General features: G+C 60.4%; 3 protein-coding genes across 4 annotated transcripts; 2 read left to right on the forward strand and 1 right to left on the reverse strand.

The window, feature by feature from the left end:
• The first annotated feature begins 841 nt into the window (after nucleotides 1–841).
• On the forward strand, nucleotides 842–5,169 carry SRPK3 (SRSF protein kinase 3). 2 transcript variants are annotated; one of them, XM_038588668.1, is made up of 15 exons: nucleotides 842–897; nucleotides 980–1,110; nucleotides 1,209–1,317; nucleotides 1,407–1,494; nucleotides 1,688–1,775; nucleotides 2,184–2,290; nucleotides 2,369–2,534; nucleotides 2,633–2,658; nucleotides 3,144–3,273; nucleotides 3,367–3,606; nucleotides 3,716–3,816; nucleotides 4,176–4,283; nucleotides 4,352–4,421; nucleotides 4,502–4,594; nucleotides 4,732–5,169. In XM_038588668.1, the coding sequence occupies exons 1-15, from the start codon at nucleotides 842–844 to the stop codon at nucleotides 4,914–4,916; spliced, it is 1,698 nt and encodes a 565-aa protein (XP_038444596.1). In that variant the 3' UTR covers nucleotides 4,917–5,169. The 2 variants fall into 2 exon arrangements, with proteins under 2 accessions (XP_038444596.1, XP_038444595.1); XM_038588667.1 differs by having other exon boundaries at nucleotides 4,352–4,594.
• A 34-nt stretch (nucleotides 5,170–5,203) lies between these two features.
• On the reverse strand, nucleotides 5,204–14,541 carry IDH3G (isocitrate dehydrogenase (NAD(+)) 3 non-catalytic subunit gamma). Its single transcript, XM_038588669.1, has 13 exons — nucleotides 14,376–14,541; nucleotides 10,683–10,721; nucleotides 10,393–10,404; nucleotides 10,083–10,180; nucleotides 9,596–9,708; nucleotides 8,087–8,147; nucleotides 7,854–7,986; nucleotides 7,579–7,712; nucleotides 7,142–7,244; nucleotides 6,904–7,050; nucleotides 5,834–5,928; nucleotides 5,690–5,750; nucleotides 5,204–5,404 (listed from the first exon to the last, which is right to left on the reverse strand). The coding sequence occupies exons 1-13, from the start codon at nucleotides 14,454–14,456 to the stop codon at nucleotides 5,303–5,305; spliced, it is 1,179 nt and encodes a 392-aa protein (XP_038444597.1). The 5' UTR covers nucleotides 14,457–14,541; the 3' UTR covers nucleotides 5,204–5,302.
• Nucleotides 14,542–14,775: 234 nt separating this feature from the next.
• On the forward strand, nucleotides 14,776–19,518 carry SSR4 (signal sequence receptor subunit 4). The gene is made up of 6 exons (NM_001204756.1): nucleotides 14,776–14,903; nucleotides 16,802–16,920; nucleotides 18,463–18,537; nucleotides 18,729–18,818; nucleotides 19,109–19,174; nucleotides 19,352–19,518. The coding sequence occupies exons 1-6, from the start codon at nucleotides 14,837–14,839 to the stop codon at nucleotides 19,454–19,456; spliced, it is 522 nt and encodes a 173-aa protein (NP_001191685.1). The 5' UTR covers nucleotides 14,776–14,836; the 3' UTR covers nucleotides 19,457–19,518.
• The last annotated feature ends 1,730 nt before the right edge of the window (nucleotides 19,519–21,248 follow it).

The raw sequence follows: 21,248 nt of genomic DNA on the forward strand, positions 1-21,248 counted from the left end.
GAGGAAGGCGGGGATGGCTGCAGGGCCCAGAGGAGCTGGAAGGGAGAGCACACGGGGTCGGTGCTGGAGTCCTGAGCGGGTAGGCTTCCAGGCTCTGACCCGTCCGGGCACCTCCGGTGGGAGGAACCAGTTGCCCTCAGCTCAGGCCTTGACTCATTCATCCAGAATCCCCAGTGACACCACGCACCACGTTCGGGGCCAGGGGGGGGGAGCGGGGGGAGGAGGCTCCTGCTGGCCTAAAGGGTCAAGAGGCCACGTAAGGTGGAAGAGCACGGAGTGTGCACAGGGAATGGGGTCTGCGAGGGAACAGGGAGGGTCACCTCTGGGAAGGCGACCACAGGGGCCAAGCAGGAAACCGGAGAATGTTCCAAGTGTCACTGCTGTCCTAGGGCATGTGAGCTCTGTGGGGGGGCGGGGGGCGGCCTGAGGACCAGGTTGCCCACTGCCCCCCTCAGCTGGCTCCAGCTCTGCCGTGTGGGGACTCAGCAGGCCGCTGACACACCCCCACTCAGTGGGCCCCCCCCCCCCGCCCCGCCACAAGGCCTCAGCCTGGGCACTTCGTTAGGGCATCCTGCCGGGGCGGGGGGGTGTCCCCGTCGGCGCGAGCGTGGAGGCCAGTGGCCCCGACGGTCCCCAGCGCGGCCCGTCGCCGGTGGGGGTGGGGCGGGGGCCGCCGGTGGCCCGGCGCCTCCTCCCCGCCGCATACCTTGCCCACAGCCGAGCAGCTGGGAGGCTATTTATAAAGGCGGGTGAGCTCAGCGGCCGAGCCTATAAATGCCGGGCGGCGGCCGGCCCCACGGGAGCAGCCGCCGGGGCGCGGGAGCTGCGGGCCGCGGCCGGGATGAGCGCCAGCGCGGGCGGCGGCGGCGGCGGGGACAGCGGCGGCAGCAGCAGCAGGTAGGGCTCGGCCCGGGCTCTCGGGGGGGCCCCGCACCCCGGCACCGCGCGCTCACCGCCCGCCCGCCCGCCGCACCCGCAGCTCGCAGGCGTCCTGCGGCCCCGAGTCGTCGGGCTCCGAACTCGCCCCGGCCGCGCCGGCGCCCCGGATGCTGCAGGGGCTGCTGGGCTCCGACGACGAGGAGCAGGAGGACCCCAAGGACTACTGCAAGGGTGAGGCCCGGCGGGCGGCCCGGCGGCGGGAGGGGTGGGCCGGGCGCGGCACCCCGACCGCGGGGCCCCGCCGCCCACCGCCCGGCTCCCGTCCGCAGGCGGCTACTACCCGGTGAGGATCGGCGACCTGTTCAATGGGCGGTACCACGTGGTGCGCAAGCTGGGCTGGGGCCACTTCTCCACCGTGTGGCTCTGCTGGGACATCCAGTAAGCACCCCCGCCCCCCGGCCCCGGGCCCGCCGCGAGGCCCCCGGGCTCTGGCCCGCCGGCAGCCGACGCAGGCCTTGGGGTTGCAGGCGCAAGCGCTTCGTGGCCCTGAAAGTGGTGAAGAGCGCGGGGCACTACACGGAGACGGCCGTGGATGAGATCAAGCTCCTGAAATGTGTGAGGCGCCTCCCTCCCCGCTCCCCGCTCCCCGCTCCGGCGGGGCGGAGTTCCCGGAGTTCCCGGAGGGGCAGGCTCCAGCTGGCAGGGGCAGGCCCCGAGGCCCAGACGAGGGCCCGAGGTGCCCCGGGGGTGCCCCAGGCGGCAGCTGGCGCGGGGCACGCCGGAGCCAGTAGTGTCCCCTTCGCTCCAGGTCCGAGACAGTGACCCCAGTGACCCCAAGAGAGAGACCATCGTCCAGCTCATCGATGACTTCAGGATCTCAGGGGTTAACGGGGTCCGTATCCTTCCCAGCGTGGCAACGGCAGGGCCAGCTCCTGCCATCCCAGCCACTAGGTCCTCAGTTTCCCGATCTGCGCTTCTCCCTTCCAGGGACACTAGTCCACAGAATAGCCCCAGCGCTTTGGGGGTTTGTGTTTATACGTGGGGGGAGGGGGAGCACATGGCCAGGTTGACACTGGTTGTTCATGGGCATTGCTGAGTTACCCCAAATGGCAGCAGCTGCCTCTGTGGCCTCACCCGGGCTCTGGGACGAGCACAGAAGGTACCATTCCAACTGGCACACCTGAGAGCGACAGGGACCCTCTAATGACATCAGGAGGGTGGTGACTGTGCACCCGCAGAGCCTCGGGTGGGTGGGGCCTGCGCCCCAGCTGTGCCTGCTGGCCGCCCTTCACTCCCAGCCCCAGATGTGTGCATGGTGCTGGAAGTCCTGGGCCACCAGCTCCTCAGGTGGATCATCAAGTCCAACTACCAGGGCCTGCCCGTGCCCTGCGTCAAGAGCATCGTGCGGCAGGTGAGCGTTGTGTGCTCCACGGGACAAGTGTGACAGGCAGACGGACGGGGCTGCTCGAGCTCACCTGGCCCTCCTCAGGTGCTGCACGGCCTGGACTACCTCCACACCAAGTGCAAGATCATCCACACCGACATCAAACCCGAGAACATCCTGCTGTGTGTGGGTGACGCCTACATCAGGCGCCTGGCCACTGAGGCCACCGAGTGGCAGCAGTCAGGGGCACCGCCCCCGTCCCGCTCCACAGGTAGCAGGAGCTGGTGGGCGGGGGGGGGGCCTGTGGGCCTCAGCCCCTGCCTGAGTCTCTGTTCCTCTCTCTCCCCCAACGCTCCCCTGCCCTCCCAGTCAGCACTGCCCCCCAGGAGGTCTTGGTAAGTTGGGGTGCCCCTCTCCCTGGGCTTCCTCTCCCTGCCTCCTCAGAGCTCCCTCCTTGGGTCTCTGGTCCCACCCCCCCACCTCTCCCCCCAGGATGAGGGTGACACACAGCGTGGGTCACAAACCCTAAACTGTCCTCGGGGGCTGCTGGGCTTGCCACTGCCTCAATGGAAGAACGCTGCGTCTAGGGCCAGGTGGGGCCCAGAGCATCCCCAGGGGAGCCCCCCCACCCCAGAGGCAGACCCATCAGCTCCTTTGCAAACTGCAGCTTTGGGGAGACCAGAGGGGGATGGAGACAGGAGGCAGGTGAAGGGCTGGTGCCAGGGGTGGGGGGCTGGAGTCTGGTGATGTTCGGTCACCCAAAGTAGCCCTGGGGCCCGGAGGCCTTGGCCCCTGCGAGGCATGCAGGCACCGGCAGAGGCTTGGGTTGGTCAGGGGGTGGGTGAAGGGAACCCGGGGGTGACCCTGGCTCTACTGGCAGACCGGTAAGCTGTCAAAGAACAAGAGGAAGAAGATGCGGCGCAAACGGAAGCAGCAGAAGCGGCTGCTGGAGGAGCGGCTGCGGGACTTGCAGAGGCTGGAGGCCATGGAGGCGGCGGCGCAGGCTGAGGGTGAGGGCCCCGAGGGTGAGGGCCCAAGGGCGTGCCCACCAAGCACAGCCACCAGGGCCTCTGCTCACACGCTGCCTCTGCCCATCTCCCCAGACGCCGGCTCCAGGCTAGAGGGGGGCAGCGGCTCCACCTCCTCTTCCGGCTGCCACCCTGGGGGGACCAGGGCTGGCCTCTCCCCTGCCTCCTCTTCCCCCGCTGGAGGGGGCGAGCGCAGCCTCAGCCCGGGCTCCCAGACCTCAGGCTTCTCCGGCTCCCTTTTCTCTCCTGCCTCGTGCTCCATCCTCTCAGGCTCCTCCAACCAACGGGAGACCGGGGGCCTCCTGTCACCCAGCAGTAAGTTGGGCAGGGCCTGTGGGTAGACTTGGTGGGTGGCCGGCGGGCAGGGCTGCCTGCCCCCACCCCAGGCCAGCTCAGTCTCTCCCCACTTCTCTTCCTTCTCCAGCACCGTTTGGTGCCTCAAACCTCCTGGTGAACCCCCTAGAGCCCCAAAACGCAGACAAGATCAAGATCAAGATCGCAGACCTGGGCAACGCCTGCTGGGTGGTATGAGCTGGCCTGGAGAGCAGAGCTGGGCACCCTGCTGAGGGCAGGGGCGCAGGCCCGCTCCCAAGGAGCCCGTTGGGGCCCACAGTGCCACTCGACCAGACCCCAGGGTCTGCCTCATGACTCAGACCCAGGACTGGGCCCAAACCAGCATCTGTCCCATCCAGTCAGCGGAACTGGACCCACTGCAAGGGGCGGGGAGGCCAGTCCCTCTCGGGACCTCTGGGGACCCTGAGGCTGAGCGAACCCCACTGGGCTCCTTGGGTTCATGGGCCCAGAGGCGGTGGGAGATGGTGGGGGCCAGTGGGGGCAGGCCGGCTGTGGCCCCGGCTGCTCCCCAGGGCTCCCCTTGCCTCCAGCACAAGCACTTCACCGAGGACATCCAGACTCGCCAGTACCGGGCTGTGGAAGTGCTGATCGGAGCGGAATACGGGCCCCCCGCCGACATCTGGAGCACGGCGTGCATGGTATGCCTCAGCTGGGGCTGCCCAGGGCCAGCCCACCGGCTGGCAGCCTCACCTTCTCCCCCTTCCAGGCCTTCGAGCTGGCCACCGGCGACTACCTATTCGAGCCTCACTCTGGAGAAGACTACAGTCGTGACGAGGGTAGGGGGAGGCCGGCCCTGGGCTCAGCCTCGGGGCCTCCCAGCCGCCCGGCTGCCCCCCAGCCTCCTCTCTGTCTACAGACCACATCGCCCACATTGTGGAGCTTCTGGGAGACATCCCCCCAGCCTTTGCCCTCTCAGGCCGCTACTCCCGGGAGTTCTTCAACCGGAGAGGTAGGACTGAGCAGGCTCCGTTCTCCTGGATGTCCAGGGTAGGGCAGGGCCCACAGGCTCCCAAGCAGGGGGAGTGCCGGGTCCCGGGGCCCTCCCGGCAGAGCCTCACCCAAGGCCACTGCCCCCCCACCCCCCAGGAGAGCTGCGGCACATCCACAACCTCAAGCACTGGGGCCTGTACGAGGTGCTCATGGAGAAGTACGAGTGGCCCCTGGAGCAGGCCACGCAGTTCAGCGCCTTCCTGCTGCCCATGATGGAATACATCCCCGAAAAGCGGGCCAGCGCCGCCGACTGCCTCCAGCACCCCTGGCTCAACCCCTAGGCCTCGACGGGCACTTTGTGCAGCTTGAGGCGGGCCTTGATCACCCTCATGCCCCTCCCAGTGCCTTCAGGGAAGGCGGGATGCCTCCTGCCACCCTCCTGGGTGCCAGCTTTCTCATAGCCCGTGGCAGGGCAGGAAGATGCTGGAGCCTGGCCCACCGTTTAGAATTCGTTCTGCCCCCAACCCTCACAAAGGGCCCTGAGTGGGAAGTGTGCGTATTTCTTTTCTTAATAAAGTGTGAGCTGAAACGTCAGCATCCTGGAGTGACAGGAGCGCGGCGGCCGAGAGAGGGGACAGAGGGTGGTTTATTCTCGGTCTGCCCACCCACCTGGCTGCAGTGCCGGCAGTGGGAAGGGGTAGCGGGTGGAGGCAGTCCCAGGGACCGCCTAGGCTTCCACGGCCCGGCCGTTGATGATGCGGATGTGGCGGATGATGTCCTGGATGGCTTCCGACGTAGTGCCTTGGCCTCCTATGTCGGGGGTGTGCATCTGCGGGAGACAGACAGGCTCGGGCACACACACCCGGGACCTGCCAACACCTGACCCCCACCCTGTAGGCAGCCCGAGGGCAGCCCACTATCTCCCATGGCTTGGAGGGGCAGCGGGACCAGCTCAGGTCCAGAAAGCCCTACCCTGCCTGGTTCCGCCCTCCCCTTGGGGGCAGTGGGAGGTGCCAGGTCACCACTTCCTGCCCCTCAGATGGCACACCAGCTCCAGCCCTCCTGGGGGAAGGGGCTGGGGGGAAGGCAGGGGAGGGGAGAAGCGGAGCCTCACATTTTCGTTGTCCATGGATGCCAACACGGCCTTACGGATGGAAGTGGCGTAGGAATGCAGCCTAAGGAGGGAGAGCAGCTTTCAAACCCTTGGGGCCGGGGGCTGCCAGGGGGGCTGCCAGTGGGGCATCGAGAAGTCACTTACTTGAGGTGGTCAAGCATCATGCAACTTGCCAGCAGCGTGGCTGTGGGGTTGGCGATGTTCTTATTGGCGATACTCTTGCCTGTGTTCCTTGTAGCCTAGAAGGGGTGAGACAGGGGAGGCGGTGGCGAAGGTCACAGTGTTTGGTATGTGACTGTGCTGGCACAAAGCCTCCACAACAGGCCAGCCCACAGAGACAGAGAGCAAGTCAGTGGGTGCCCTAGGCTGGGGCGGGGATGCTCGTGAATGTGGCCACAGTCCCCTCTCAGGGTGATGGAAATGCTCTGGAACTAGACAGAAGAGACGGTGGCCCAACACCATGTGTGCACTTAATACCGGAGTTGCTCATTTTAAATAGTTTCCCTCTGTTATGTCAATTTTGCCTCACTTTTTAAAAAAAGACTAAAAAATAGAAACTAATAGGTCCACTAAATGTGGTCTGTTTCTCCGTATAATGAAATGTGACTCAGCCATAAAAAAGAACAAAGCTCTGAGCTGTGCTACAGCGTGGATGGGCCTTAAAAACACTAGACTGGGGCAAAATAAAAAAACAAACTCCACTAAGGCAAAGAAACTAATCATAAAAGGCCACATGCCATAAGACTCCATTTGTAGGGGCACCTGAGTGGCTAGCGTCTGACTCTTGATTTCGGCTCAGGTCATGATCTCAGAGCCCCGTGTGGCTCAGCAGGGAGTCTGCTCCTTCGTCTCCTCTGCCCCTACTCATGTGCGCTTATGCTTCTCACTCTCTCAAATCAATCATCAATCTTAAAAAAAAACAAAATAAAAACCCACGTCCATTTGTAGGAGATGGCCAGAAGAGGCCAATGCACAGGGGCAGAAAGCAGATGAGTGGTGGCCAGGGGCGGGGGGGGGGGGTGTGGGTGACAGTGACAAATAACAAGTACGAGGCTTTCCTTTTTGGGGGGATGACGACGTCCTGGAACGAGTCAATGGTGATGGTTGCACAACTCTGAATAACCTAAAACCACTGAATCCTCACACTTCCAGTGAATTGAATGGTCTGCGAGCTATAGAGCACCCAGGGGCCAGCAGCCCTAGGCGCCACTCACCGTCTCAAACACAGCGTACACGTGGCCATAGTTGGCCCCGGCCACAAGGCCAGGGCCCCCCACCAGTCCCGCGCAGACATTGTTGACAATGTTACCGTAGAGATTAGGCATCACCATGACATCAAACTGCTGTGGCCTCGACACCAGCTACAGGAACGGAGGAGACAGACGGGAGCGTGAGCACGGGAAGCCCACGGTGCCCGAGGCAGGCGGCCATGGGGCCCGGCAGGCCAGCTACCTGCATGGTGGTGTTGTCCACGATCATATTCTCAAAGGTGATCTGCGGGTAGCGGGCTGCCACTTCCTTGCAGCACTGGAGGAAAAGCCCATCGCCCAGTTTCCTAGGAGGGGGACACAAGACACCAGCTTGGCCACTCTAACAGCCAGTTGGAGGAATGGGGTGTGCGGATGGCCACAGAAGCTGGGTTCCAACCTCCGACCAGCCCCCCGCCTGTGAGACAGGCATAATCCCGCTTGCCCTCCCCGAAGCATGCAGTGCGGTAGAGCCTCGCCTGGGAACCAGGCAAGGGGACACAGCCCTGAGTGTGGCCCCTCGGTGGGCGGCCAGGGCTCCGGGCTCCAAGTCCCTGAGAGCGGGCCCCAGGAGCGTGTTCGGTTCAGCGGTTTCCCAGGCGCCTGCAGAACGGGCAGGAGCACGGCAGCGGCGGGGCATACATGATGTTGGCCTTGTGCACAGCAGTCACTTTCTTGCGCCCGCTCTCCTGGGCCAGTTTGAAGGCATACTCAGCAATGCGCAGGGACTTGGCCTTGGTGATGATCTTCAGGCTCTCCACCACCCCAGCCACACTCTGGGACAGGGACAGGGAGAAGAGACCCTCTGGCCCAGGTTTCTCTTCGAGGCCTGGCCTTCGTTACTGTAGACCCCAGCCAGGCTTATCCCCAGCCCTGATGACCCGAGGGGAGAAGGGGACAGCCCGGGTCTCACCCACCTCGTGTTCCAGGCTGCTATACTCGCCCTCTGTGTTCTCCCGGACAATGAGGATATCGATGTCCCTGTGCCGGGTCACCACTCCTGGCAGGCTCTTGCAGTGGATGACATTGGCATAGAGGTCCAGGCTGGTGCTGGGGACACGGAGAGAAGAGGAGATGGCCAATTCCACAACTGTCTGCCAGCACGCTCCACACCTGCACTGAGCCCCAACCCTGTGCACCTGGTTCTCACCGAAGGATGTTGTTTCGGGATTTGTGGGATGGTGGCAGGTTATGGTTCGTTTCGATGTTGCCTGCAAGACAGACGAAGACAGGCTGGAGGGGGGCCCCAGGCTCAGCCATACCACCGTATTCCCCTCCCTGAACAAAGGAACGCATGCCAGAGGCAGCTCCAACCAGGAGAGAAGATGGCTTTCAACAGCAGAAATAGTTCACAGAACGCCAGAGTGTAACCTGCACCGTAAGCCCCGTGGGGGCAGAGGGTGTGCGTGTGTGCATGCGTTTGCTTCATGGATGGGTTCCGAGGACCTAGAGCAGCACCTGGCACATAGCAGGCACTTGATAAACACTCACTGACTGAATGAATGAACAAATGAATGAACAAGGGCTGGCAGTTAGCCAAGAGATCTTGCCAGACCCTGGGCAGGAAACGGCAAGATCAGGGTCTGGCTGGTTAGAAAGTGACCACTCCTGCTTACTAACAGGCTGGCTAGCCAGGCTGGCGCCAGCAATGTGACCTTGACCAGTGTCACTGTCAGGCCCTGTGTCGAGGTGCCACATGAGCCCCAGCTCAGGGGCACATGGGGGCTGCCTGGAGAAGACTATAGCTTGGCCCGGGCTGGACCCAGGGCAAAAGAGAACGGAGCAGCAGGGGGCCAGTTGCCACTGGGAAAAGGCGGTTCTCCCGAGGGTGCCGAGTAGGCTTTTCTCAGAGCCCACGGGGCCCATGGCCCCCTCCGAGTCACATCCTGCCCACGCTGCCTTCGCCCAGTGTCTTAGGCACCTTGCAGATGCCACGTCAGCTCCACCTCTTGACTGCCAGGGCCTGGGACTCTAGCCGGGTTTGGCTTTGCTCACACAGAGCAGGTGATGGGCTCTAGCTTACAAAATGAGTAATACAAAGAGTTTAAAGACATGTACCAAACCGAGGTGACCTCAGGAAGGGCTAGAATTCCCGTGTGTAACACCCACACGGTAGTGGTGGGTAGAGCCAAAGCAGCAGGCAGAGGGCTAACACTGCATCTCTGCGACATGTGGTTTGTGAAAAAGGTTCTGAGGGTCAAAGCTGACCCCAGCAGAGAGGGCCATCCCAGGAGGGAAGGGGGTGGGCAGAAGCCCTTGACTAAACAGGCCCCCACATAGTCTACAGCCACCAGGATCTCAGAACCGCAGGGTGGACAGGACCCTGGAAGCTTCTGTCCATTCTCCAAGCAGAAGGGTCTTCCCTAGCCAGAAAAACCCTGAGGTCAGAGTCGTGTGGTCCTAGGGACAAGTGTCAGCTTAAAAGTGAAAGGAATCAGGGGATCCCTGAGTGACCCATCAGTTTAGCGCCTGCCTTCAGCCCAGGGTGTGATCCTGGGGTCCCGGGATCAAGTCCCGCATCGGGCTCCCCTCGAGGAGCCTACTTCTCCCTCTGCCTGTGTCTCTGCCTCTCTGTGTGTGTGTCTCATAAATAATAATAAAAAAAGTGAAAGGAATCATGCATGGTATCACATTGTGCCCACCCCCAACCTGAACTCACCCTTCAGGGCCACGCGGTTCCGCCGGATGGCCATGATGGCGTTGCGGATATCTTCTTCATCAGCATTGGAGCTCACGTGCACCTCTTCAAAGTCCACTGGCACACACGCATGCCTGGAGCAGAAGCAGGTCAAGGGAGCTGGCCCCAGGCGAACGCCAGGCCCCCTCCCGGAAGCCTTCCCGGACCACTGGGTGCAGAGGCCTCTCCACTGCTGTTGCCCACCCTGACCTGGCTCTGGTTGAGAGGAGACTAGGCCCATCTGCACCAACTAACAGGGAGACACTCAAACTCCACAACACAGTGAGCAGGACTGCTGGCACTTTCCCCACGCCCAGGCCAGCCTGGCAGGATCACAGGCACTGGGATGAAAGGCCTGGGGTTACTGCCCCTCTTGGCACGGTTCTCAAGCCACCCCCAACCCGTGGCCCGGGATACAACCTCCCCTGGGGGTACAGGTCAAGGGGAAGTGGGCCCAGGGGCTGCTTACCTGAACACAGACTTGACATGCAACATGAGCTCTGGCCCAATGCCATCCCCTGGGATCATGGTCACTGTGTGCCGCCCACCATACTTAGCCGATGGAGGCTGGAAGGAGGGGAGGTTGAAGGTGGGACCAGGTGCCAGCTTGGGGTATCCTACCCCGCCACCCCACCCCACCCCAGACAGGGCTACTCCTGGGGGCTTCGCTGCTCAGGGGGACAGCAGCAGAAGCAGGCCCAACCCCCACCTGGACTTGGGTCAATCTGACAGCAATTAAAAGCCCCAAAACTTAAAAGGCAGATGAGAAGAATACTCACAATTGTTTGTTGCTAGAGAGAGAATAGGAAGGAAGAAGACACTAGTCAGCCAAGGTTGGAGGAACAAGGCTGTGCCCAGGGAACAGGGCCTTTTCCCTGGGGACACTGTGTAGTACAGTTCACGTGAGGAGGGGTGGGCGACCTCTGGAGACCACGCCTCCGAGGGAAGGAAACCGAGGGCCAGGGAACAGAGAGGAACAGCATGCACACACCTCCACACGCACAGATGGACGTACACGCATCAACAGCAGTCTGCGCGAATGCAAGCACACACCCTGGCGGGTACTTACCGAGACGCTCCTCCGGGGGACCTCATGGGCACCTAGAACCTGGGAAAGAGAACCCAGATGTCAGAGGTTGCTGCCGAGCCCAGAAAGTCAGTTTGGCAAAGGCCAACTGAACTCTTTGCAGGGGAGAGGGACCGTCCCCACCATCCCCAGACAGGCCCCACGTGTCATCCGCTCACCTCAACCACGCACCACCATCTGGTGAAGAGCACACAGTACGTGCCCACACAAATGGCTCCAGAGCCTCCATTTCCCAAGCACCAGCCCGTCAAAGCACCCGGGAGGCTCGCCGCAACCCTTTATGCCTCCTTGAGTTCCACAGTCAGTTAAGAAATGTGTCTCCCTCCCCCTTTTGTTGTGTGATTCTTTATCTGCCGATTATTCCTGCTCAGTGATGTGTGTTGTCTGTTAACGCGGGAAAGTTGGCACACTAAATGTGGAACGATAGGGAAATCATAACCAACCGCAAGGCCATCACAACAACCACTTTATCTTTTTTAAAATCTGTTTTCCTTATTATAAAATCAGCATACAGTCCTAACAGGAAGATCAAAAGAAAAAGAGAGCACCCAGCCCCCTGGCCGCCCAGAGACCATCACGGTTGGCACTGTGGCGAACGACCCTCCACAATCACAAGTCCAAAGCAAACACGCCACGGAAAACGTAACCATTTTTAGAAAAATCACAGACACCAAGCTTTCAGAAGGGTTTCATAAAGGATTGCAAAACTGCTTCGTAGCCTACATGCAAGATAAATGTTCCCAACCCCCTGACTCCGAAACAGCCACATTTAGCCACACCACTCCTGTCTGACAGCTTCAGAGTAAAAGCTATCTGGGCCAAAGGAGACAGGTGTTGAGAAATGATCCATCTAGAGTCCCCCACATTGTCTGGAGGCAGAAGCTTGTGTGCCAGGTCCCTCTACAGTGGGGCTACAGATCCTCACACTTTCCTCCCTGCTATGCCCCACCTGGGAACACACCCAGGTGTCCCTCAACCCAAATGGGAAGGGACAGAACCAAGGTCCCTTTTGTCCCTTGAGATGCCCTTGCCCCTTGCCTACTGGGAAAGCAGAGTGCTCCAGCCAATAGCATAATCCCCCGGCCATTCTGCAAAGAGCCATGCCCTCTTGCTAGAAGTCTAGAAAGCTCAGAGAGTGACCATCCCCTTGGGGTCTACCTGGCTGGTATTCACAAGCCATCCCCTTGCACAAGCTCCGGCAGCACTGGTGTGCCGGTCACCCACCCAAGCCAGAGGCCAGGAGGGCAGTGACCACTAAGACAAAAGGCTGCAGGTACCTGCTTATCCATGTGGCCCCTGGGCCTGCAGTGACAGGCACACTCGAGGCTTTCCTAGTTTTCTTTCCACCACTTGTCAGTATCTGAATTCATCTTATTTGTAGGCTCTTGATTCGACTTATAGAAGGAGGTTCCCACTGCCCTTCTTCCAGGAAGCCTTCCCTGATGTGTTAAGGCTGTGGAACTGGAGGTCCCTCTGGGCTCCCAAAGCCCTACCTACTCCCTCCCCCACCAACCACAATCTCCCTAGGCTGTCCCTATCAACTGCCTTGCTCCCTCCCCAACCCCTAAGCCCCTGAGGGCGGAAGCCATGTCTGTCCAGTTCCATACTGTCATCCCAAGACCTAGCAGAATGCCTGGTCCAGAGCTTGGACATAAGAAACATTTCCCAAATTAACAAGTACATGAGAAACTGAAGGAAAGGGTGGTGGGTTTGGGGGGGCCAGTGAGGCCTTGGTCCAAATCCACCATCCACTGCTTCTGGTAACAAACAGCTTAACCTGGCTGAACTTCCTGTCCTTACCTGAAACCTATGGAATAGAGATGCCCACTTTATGTGGTTGCTGGGAGGATGCAGCAAGCCATTTGGTTCCCAGCAGGGCACACCCGCCCCTTCACCCCACCAGTTCCTCAAGCCGGTGTTCAGCACTGGGTGGACCCCTGCAGCTCCCAGCAAGTAATTCCTCCTAGGAGTCCAACAGCACCAGGCAAGTAACTTGGCCATGGTGGTGAGCCACCATCTGCACCTAGCTCTGTATCTGGGTAACCACCCCCACCCCTACCCTCTCCCTTGGATGACATCACCACCTAAGCTAAACCTCTCCTTCACCTGGTCCCTATGCTAGATGTTTCTTCCAGGCTTTAGCCAAAGACCCAGAGAGCTCTCAAGACTGACTTCCCTATCTTGCTCTGGACAGATACAGGCACCTTCCTTCAGGGGGTTATACGAGTTCTGCCTCGCACCTACGCCGCCCTCTGAAGCCACTTGTCAAAGAAGCCCCGTTTAAAGCAGGATGGGATATATGCACAGGGCTACTGCTTGAGCATTAAGTGGGAGGGTGGGTTCTCAGTCATCCTCTGACAGTGCCACAGAAAGAAAGGAGCCCAGGGTGGTTATGTGTCCCTGCAAAAGGATTCCCACATTCCAAATCTTAGTGAGGCTTCATTCTTCAGCGTGTTCTGTTAGATCAAGTGCCAATGGTGGCTGCATGTTTTCCCACAAGACCCCAATTGGTGGGACCAAAGATCTGAGGTTCATCCCTAAAGCTTTCCATACCCAGGACGGTCTCAGGGCAAGGCACTGCCCAGCTACCCACTGCTGCCTTCCTCCATCCCCACCCCAACATGGGCACAAGCACACAAAGAGGAGATCAGGGAAGAGACAAATATCTTCACCAAGACCCCGTGGGAGCCTAACTGCCAGAGCCGCCAGGGCCTCTGGAAAACCCCTCCTCAGAGGGGTTTAAGTTAAGAGAAATCAGAATTTCATAAAGCATAAGCTATCACAGGATAGCTTTCCTGAGGGGTCAGACGGCAGAAGTATAGCAGATGTGTCCACAAGGTGTGTTAGCAAAGTCACAGGATTCTGGAAGGTCAAGGTTGGCTAGTTCCTTTGAGCCGGAGGGGAAACTGGAGTTCAGAGACAGGAGGGTGGCCATACTGTGGGTCAGTGCGGGGAGCCAGGCCTGGAGGTCATACGTCTTGACCCCTAGAGCCAGTCCGGGCTCTCTGATGCTTCCGATGGCTTCTGACTCACCCAGAGTAAACTACCCTCGCTTAAGTGTGAAAAGAAAGAGGAATGAGACCTGAATAACCAAGATCCTAAACGGAGAACTGAGGAAGCAAAGCCCCCACGGCTTCCCACCTCCCCAGTCTCAGAAAATCTAGCTCACTTCCATTTCAGGCGCCTGCGGGGAGAAGGCATCTGGGGCTATAAAGATGTCCAGGGGGAGGGTGTGGTATCAGGGATACCGGGAAAGTCCGGTTCTCCAACTCCACTGGGACAAGCGACAAAGCAGTCCGTAAGAGAAAATCCCGAGGAGGAACGGGGACTGGGAACGGGATTCCTAAGACGGCAAGAGTCCCGCGGGCCGGGACACGTGACCGCCTCGGGACCAAAGATCCCGAGGCTCCCACAATGACACTAGGAGGTGACACTTGGCCCGTTGCTGCCCACTCTCCTCGCCGGTCCGGAGCTCCCCCCGCCCAAGATGCAGACCCCTGGGAAAGCAGGACGAGGGCCAACTTTACCCAAGCCCCTCACTGACAGCAGAGGCAGCCAATCAAGTGCGGCGCCTAGCCCTCTCCCCGCCCCTCGCGGGGCCCACAGCCAATCGGGCTCCAAGACGCTCTGCAAGCCTGTGGCCTGCCAGCGAGCGCCGCAGCTGTCCCTTCTCACCTCCCAAGGACGGCAGAGGAGAGCGGGTCTGAGTACCGCCTTTGGAGCGCCGCGGACGACCGCCGCCACCTTCAGCGCCATGACGGAACGTGAGAGCCGTCGCACGTCCAGACACAGAGACACCGCTCTCGCGAGAGTTCGGCAGGGTGCGAAGTGCCGGAAGCGAGCACGGACCCGGCAGTGCGCACGCGCACGGCCGCGCCGGTTCCCACGCCCCCTTCCGGCGCGGACAGCGCCGCCGCCGCCGCCGCTGCCGCCGCCGCCGCCGCCATCTTGGTGGGGCGGCCACCTGGGCCTCTGGTCTGGGGAGGGGACACGTCAGTGCCGCCAGCGGCGTCACAGGCCCGCCCGGCCCGCGGGCGCCTGATTGGCTGCCGCTGCTGCTTACGCGTCGTGCTTCCTCGTCTGTCCCTCGTGTCGAGGGGAGTCGGTCTCTTTTTTCCCTCGGCAGAGAAGAGGCGATGGCGGCGCTGGCATCCCTCGGCGCCCTGGCGCTCCTCCTGCTGTCCAGCCTCTCCTGCTGCTCAGGTAGCGGCCTGGCCGGGGCTCCTTTCTGGCGAGCCTCTTTCCCACGACTGGTGGTGCGTGGGGGAGGAGGGGTGCGGGCGAAGCAGGGTTCTGGGCCTTCTTCCTCCGAGAGGCAGGTGGCCTCGGGGCGCGGCGACCGTTTAGCCAGCGGCCAGGCTGCGGGGGAAACAGCCAGAGATTCCTTCCGTCTCCTCCCGCGAGGAAGAGCCCCAGAGCCTGCCCTGTGCGCCCGCTTCCCAGCCCCAGCAAGGAAAGTGACACATGTCCCTGTTCCCCCTCGGAGCTCCCAGTCCCGGAGGGCGGGGGTGGGGGCGGACAAGAGCAAAACTCTGCCGCGCAGTGCGATCGGAGTGAGAAACTGGGCTGGGGGGAGAGGAGCCACTTGACCCGGTGAGGTGAGACCAGGCCTCCCCAGGCAGGGAGCTGTAAAGAGAGGAAGCAGGGACGGTCCAGGCAGAGGGACCGTGAGCATGGGCAAGTTAGATAGGAGCATCAGAAGAGGGGAAAAAGGTAGAAGAGATTGGGGGTGCGGCGCTGGGGTGCCAGGCCGGACTGTTGACTTTTTCCCTGAGGTCCTGGTGTATTGGTAAGGGGCTTTTCAGCAGAGCTGAGCCACAGTCAGATCAATGAACATTCTTGAGAGATTCTTAACACCTGGTGGCACGGTTGAGCTCAAACCGGAGTCCAGAAGTGTGTTTAGGAGGAGATCCTTGCCCGAACCACTGCTAAGCCTGGGGGGTGCTTAGACTCGGTTGGGGATGCCTTCTTCACATTCACTTCACCTGCCCTGCTCAGGCCAGAGCATTTGGTGCCTGGAGTGTTTCATCAGCCTAACTGGCATTCCTGCCTGCACCCCCCTCACCTTCCCCTTGGGGATTACCCACCGTGTAGCCTGCGATGTCTGGAAAGGACAAACCTGGCTGTGAAACTCTTGGATGTTCCTCAGGGTCCATAGGGCAAAGGCCAAGCTTAGTGGAAGCCACATATGTGGCTCCAGACAATCACTCCCTACTGATGTTCCCAGGCATCTTCCTCCAGCCCAGATTCAGGAGCTTCTCTGTCTCAGCCTAATGCATGGCTCTGCCAGGACACATTCCAAGAGCAGTTGGCTGACAACTTCCCCACTGGTTAGCATCTGCTTGGCACCCTGTGTTTTAGGCAGTGCCCTTCCTAACCTGTAGCAGTTCAGTCTCCAGCAATGTGGAGGTGGCTGAGGCAGCATCCTTTCTCTCCCGGCAGCCCTGTTAAAGGGGACAAACTGGGCCCATTTCCTTCCCTTGGGAAATGCTGGGTCCAGTCTTGGCCTTCTATCACCCGTGGCTGGAGCCAGAGACCCCTTCATCTCAAGCCTGCATGCATTGCAGGCAGCACCACGCTTGCTGTCTGCGGAGGATGCCTTCAGTAAACTGACCAGGGCCATGCGTGGCTCTGAATTGAGGTCTGTCTGCCCCTCCCCTAGGGCTTCTGGGGTGTTCCAGGGCAGGCTGCAGCCCAGAGTCATCGCATGGCTTCCCTGTCCATAGGTCGAGGCATAGGCACCAGTTGTCCAGTAAATCTATCCAGCTGCTGCTGCCCCTCTCCCCAATAAACACATAATCTTTTTCTCTTTCTCTTCCCTTCCTCCCTCTCTCTCTCTCCCTTGCTCTTCTTTTGAAAATAGCCTTTCTATCTGCCCCATCTGCCTAGCCTTCCTTCAAAACTGTCTCACCCTCCCCCCACTTACTGCTGCATTTCTGACTGAGCATTTGGATCTGTTGCCCACACCCCACCTGACAGATTGCAAAGGGCCCCATGTGCCAGCTGACAAGGTCTGGGAAGTGGGTCTGGGTGGTCCCTCCTGCCCCCCAGCCCATTACCCACGAGTTGGGCCTTACGTAGGTATGTCTACCTCCCCACAGCGGAGGCCTGCGTGGAGCCCCAGATCACCCCTTCCTACTACACCACCTCGGATGCCGTCATTTCCACTGAGACTGTTTTCATCGTGGAGATCTCCCTGACGTGCAAGAACAGGGTCCAGGTGAGGCAGTGGGGGTTCAGCCAGGAGAGTGTGGGGCAAAAGGTGGGCACTGAGCCTGGGACCTGGGGCATCAATTCCTCACTGGCAGCTGGTGGGGTCAGACCCATGTGAACAGACGGAGGGTGAGGAGAGAAAGGTCAGGGCACAGCCAGGCCAGGCTGGTTTTTTTTAAGAGATTTCATTTATTTATTCATGAGAGACACAGAGAGAGAGAGAGAGGCAGAGACACAGGCAGAGGGAGAAGCAGGCTCCACGCAGGGAGCATGACATGGGACTCGATCTTGGGTCTCCAGGATCACACCCTGGGCCAAAGTTGGCGCTAAACCTCTGAGCCACGGGGGCTGCTCCAGGCCAGGCTGTTTAAAGGAGGTGTTTAGCGCTGCCTTCAGTTCAGGGTGTGATCCTGGAGACCTGGGAGCCAGTCCCACGTCAGGCTCCCTGCGTGGAGCCTGCTCCTCCCTCTGCCTGTGTCTCTGCCTCTCTCTCTCTGTGTATCTCTCATAAAAAAATAAGTAAAATCTTTAAAAAAGGGGGGGACGCGTGGGTGGCTCAGCAGTTTAGTGCCTGCCTTTGGCCCAGGGCACGATCCTGGAGTCCTGGGATCGAGTCCCACGTTGGGCTCCTGGCGTGGAGCCTGCTTCTCCCTCCTCCTGTGCCTCTGCCTCTCTCTCTCTCTCTATGTCTATCATAAAAATAAATAAATATTTTTTAAAAAGTGTTGCTAAGAAAATTTAAAAAATAAAAATAAAAATAAAGGAGGTGTTAAGGGGATCCCTGGGTGGCTCAGCGGTTTGGTGCCTGCCTTTGGCCCAGGGCGCGGTCCTGGAGTCCTGGGATTGAGTCCCGCATCGGGCTCCCTGCATGGAGCCTGCTTCTCCCTCTGCCTGTGTCTCTGCCCCTCCTTGTCTCTCTCTCTCTCTCTCTCTTTCTTTCTCTATCATGAATAAATAAATAAATCTATAAAATAAATAAAATAAATAAAGGTGTTAAAAGAACATTTTCCTAATCTGATCGGCCTAGATGTGAAATACATAGGTAGACCTCTCGTTGTGCCTTATAACAGCAGACGCTGAAGTAAGAAACAGCAGGGGTATAGCCAGCTCCCAGGCTCCTGTATCCCTTTTCTGGTTGCGGTTTGCCAAGGTGGCCTTTCTGGGTACAACACTCCTCGGGTGGCTCATTGGGCACCCCTTGACCCTAACACCTGCTTCCAGGCTCAGGAATAACAAGTACGCTTCAGTCATCCTGCCTCTGTTCGCAGTTAACAGGCTTGCTGTGGGTTAGGGAGGCTAGGCCACGGTGGGGTATGTGCCCCCCACATAGGGGAGACATGCGGAGAGGCAGGAACAGCATCTGGGTGTTGGCTTCCTGGCATGTCTCTGGGTCATGGCAGGCTACCTCCATGGTTCTCACGTGCTGCCCCCTGCCAGACACATTCCAGTCCTTGACTGTGTGCAGCCTTGCTGCCCATCGGCCCCACATTGGGGGCTCCTGACCACCAGAGAGGGGAGAAGGTGACTCTCTCTTTGTTCCCTCTCCCAGAACATGGCTCTTTATGCTGACGTCAGTGGAAAACAGTTTCCTGTCACCCGGGGCCAGGACGTGGGGCGTTATCAGGTAAGGGATGCTGCAGTTGTCATTTTGAGGGGAGGCCATCTGCTCACAGGCACAACTTTGAAGGTGCAGGGGTGGCCCGGTGGAGGATTGAGGTTCTGTGACTCGTGATGCTGGTAGTGGTACTGTCACCACTAGCAGGGAACCTTGGTGTGTCCACTGTGCTCACCCCCTGCCGAACATACCCAACCCAGGTATCCTGGAGCCTAGACCACAAGAGCGCCCATGCAGGTACCTACGAGGTCAGATTCTTCGATGAGGAGTCCTACAGCCTCCTGAGGAAGGTGAGGATCAGTCACCCAGGGCCCCGCCCAGGCCTCCAGGAGGGAGAGCACACCCCACTACCACAGTCGTCTCCACCCTGCAGCCCCCTCTTAGCGGGGACCTCACTTTCACAGATTACAACGGCCGGGTGGGCACCTTCCTGACCGCCTGCCACACCTGTCTTTGCACCTCCCATGTTCGTCTCTTGCCTGGTTCTCCTCTCTTCCATGCGTCGGGTCAACGCTGCTGCCTGTCCGGCCCCTCCGTGCCCCACCTGGCAGCACCCCTGACACCAGCATCTCCCTTGCAGGCTCAGAGAAATAATGAGGACATTTCCATCATCCCACCCCTGTTCACGGTCAGTGTGGACCATCGGGTGAGTGGCCCAGTCTCGAGGGGAAGCAGGGAGCACACAGCAAGCCTTGCCATTTTTGAGGGGTGGGATCGGGCTTTGGTTGGCCAGTGTATCTTTGTGCCCTGGAGGGAGAGTGACTAGGGTGGGCTGGCTCCTTGCCCGGCTCTGCCCCGAGCTAACTCTGGTTTCCTCTCACAGGGCACCTGGAACGGGCCCTGGGTCTCTACGGAGGTGTTGGCTGCAGCCATCGGCCTAGTGATCTACTACCTGGCCTTCAGTGCCAAGAGTCACATCCAGGCCTGAAGGTGGCACCCCTGGGCTCTTGCTACTTTAAATAAACAGTTGCTGGCTCTAACCAGGACACGAGCTCCTGCCTCGCGTTGTCGTGTCATGTACACACCGGCAGGGGCTGGCAGCTGGCACCCGGCTCCACCTGGACTGCGCAGGCTCTTGAGTGGGGACGGGGCCGGAGTTCCCCTGCCTCGCGTGTGTGCTGCGTGCTCGGCCATCGCAGCCTCTCCTTCCTCGGCCCCCACTTCAGCCTGCCCTGCCTGCTGCCCCCGGTGCCTGCCTTGGTCTCTCCCAGCTGCCTGCGTGGGGCTGGGCAGGGTGTGGGTTCATCCTGCCACTGCCTTGGTCTGCCCCGACCTCCTGCTGCTGGAAGGGCAAGTGCCAGACAAGGTCGGGCCGCCCCCAGCTTCCCTGAGGTCCAGCAGTTGGCAACACGTGTGGATGCAGCCTGAGCTGCCTTCTGAGTGCCCCGTGTGGGGTTCTGGGCAGGGGCGACAACCTCTCTTGCTGGTTGTGTAGAGCGCCAGGGGTCCCCCTAGCTTACTCCTGTAGCTGAAGCTGTGACGTCTGGCGGCTGAGGAGTGCTCCTTCCACGCCCTCCACCCCACCTCTGTGTTGCCTCCCAGTGGGTTCTCACGGCATGGCGTCGGGTGGGACACGTGGAAGGCCCAGGACGTCGGAAAGATGACGTGGGCCCCCCCCCCCATCTCTGAAGAGCCAGCTTCCAGTTTGGCCTGGTGCCTTCTCTGTGTCCCCTCTCCTGAGCACCCACTGCTCTTAGCACTGAGAGGGGCCGGGTGTGTGGAGGGTGGCTTGTGAGCCGGCACTGCCTGGGGACCTCCTCCAGACTGGGGGAACACTAGCCTTTCCCGGTTCCTTGTCCCTTACTCCTCCGGAAGTGGGGTGGAGTGGGGAGGAGCTGGCTCCTTATTCCCCAAGGGAGGGCTGCAGCAGGACGCTTGGGGCTGAGTCCCCTAATAATCCGACCAGGCTACGACTCCTGGCGGGGAGAGCTTTCTGGAATCAGACCCACAGTGGTAATTAAGGGGTGCCTGCTGCTCCCCCTCCCTGCCAAGGAGTGAAAGGAGACTGGTCCTCCCGTTCTGCCAGCAGCCCGTGCAGGGCAGGCAGCGTGGACAATGGCAGCTGTTGGCCGCTCGGCAGCTCTTGATTCTGCTCAGCGGCCAGAGGGCCCCGATGTGAAGTCACTACTCCAGGGCAGCTGTAGCTAATGGCCCTCCTGGCGCCAGCGTCCCAGAGCCCCAGTGTCGGCTTCTAGGCGGCAGGGGACTGCAGGTTAGCCTCCTGTCGGCCCCCATCCCAGGAGCACTGGGCCTCCGGCCTCCCCTGTCCCCCGAGGCAGCCTCTAGTGCTGACCAGGTGAGCCTGCAGCAACGGCCAGCCAGTTTCACGCAGCAGGGATGGGCCCCTGGAGCCCCCACCTCCACAGGGCCTGCTCGGGGACCCAGGTACCCCTCCCGAGGAAGATGTGCCATCCTCCCGGTGCTGGGCTCCAGAGGCCTCCCAGGGCCCCCCGCAACCCCTTCGGCTCCCGTGGCTCCTTGTCACCAACAAGCGCTTTCGTCCCTCCCACTGTTCGGGCCTCCCCCCCCCCACGCCCAGCTGCTCCCACAGATGCGGCCTCCCTCAGGGCCCAGCCTGCCCTGCAGGGCCCAGGCTTCTGGGAACACTTGCTTGGATTTCTCGGATTTCTCACTCACGCCCATCTCAGCAAATTAGGGGAATTGATGAGAAGCCTGCACGGATGTTTCCTTAGAATCTTAATGCATCCTTGCCCGCTTCA

The sequence above is a fragment of the Canis lupus genome, chromosome X (assembly GCF_011100685.1).
Source record: "Canis lupus familiaris isolate Mischka breed German Shepherd chromosome X, alternate assembly UU_Cfam_GSD_1.0, whole genome shotgun sequence".
NCBI classification, from domain to species: Eukaryota; Metazoa; Chordata; class Mammalia; order Carnivora; family Canidae; genus Canis; species Canis lupus.

What these genes read in the sequence shown, in the direction of transcription:
- SRPK3 (XM_038588667.1), top strand. Translation starts at nt 842, where the DNA reads ATGAGCGCCAGCGCGGGCGGCGGCGGCGGCGGGGACAGCGGCGGCAGC. An exon ending in TCTGGAGCACGGCGTGCATG is followed by an intron (nt 4,284 to 4,351) that starts GTATGCCTCAGC and finishes TCCCCCTTCCAG; the next exon opens with GCCTTCGAGCTGGCCACCGG. An exon ending in GGAGTTCTTCAACCGGAGAG is followed by an intron (nt 4,595 to 4,731) that starts GTAGGACTGAGC and finishes CCCACCCCCCAG; the next exon opens with GAGAGCTGCGGCACATCCAC.
- IDH3G (XM_038588669.1), bottom strand. Translation starts at nt 14,456, where the DNA reads ATGGCGCTGAAGGTGGCGGCGGTCGTCCGCGGCGCTCCAAAGGCGGTA. An exon ending in TCCTCTGCCGTCCTTGGGAG is followed by an intron (nt 10,722 to 14,375) that starts GTGAGAAGGGAC and finishes TCTCTTTCCCAG; the next exon opens with GTTCTAGGTGCCCATGAGGT. An exon ending in ATGATGCTTGACCACCTCAA is followed by an intron (nt 5,751 to 5,833) that starts GTAAGTGACTTC and finishes CTCCCTCCTTAG; the next exon opens with GCTGCATTCCTACGCCACTT.
- SSR4 (NM_001204756.1), top strand. Translation starts at nt 14,837, where the DNA reads ATGGCGGCGCTGGCATCCCTCGGCGCCCTGGCGCTCCTCCTGCTGTCC. An exon ending in CAGCCTCTCCTGCTGCTCAG is followed by an intron (nt 14,904 to 16,801) that starts GTAGCGGCCTGG and finishes ACCTCCCCACAG; the next exon opens with CGGAGGCCTGCGTGGAGCCC. An exon ending in AGGACGTGGGGCGTTATCAG is followed by an intron (nt 18,538 to 18,728) that starts GTAAGGGATGCT and finishes TACCCAACCCAG; the next exon opens with GTATCCTGGAGCCTAGACCA.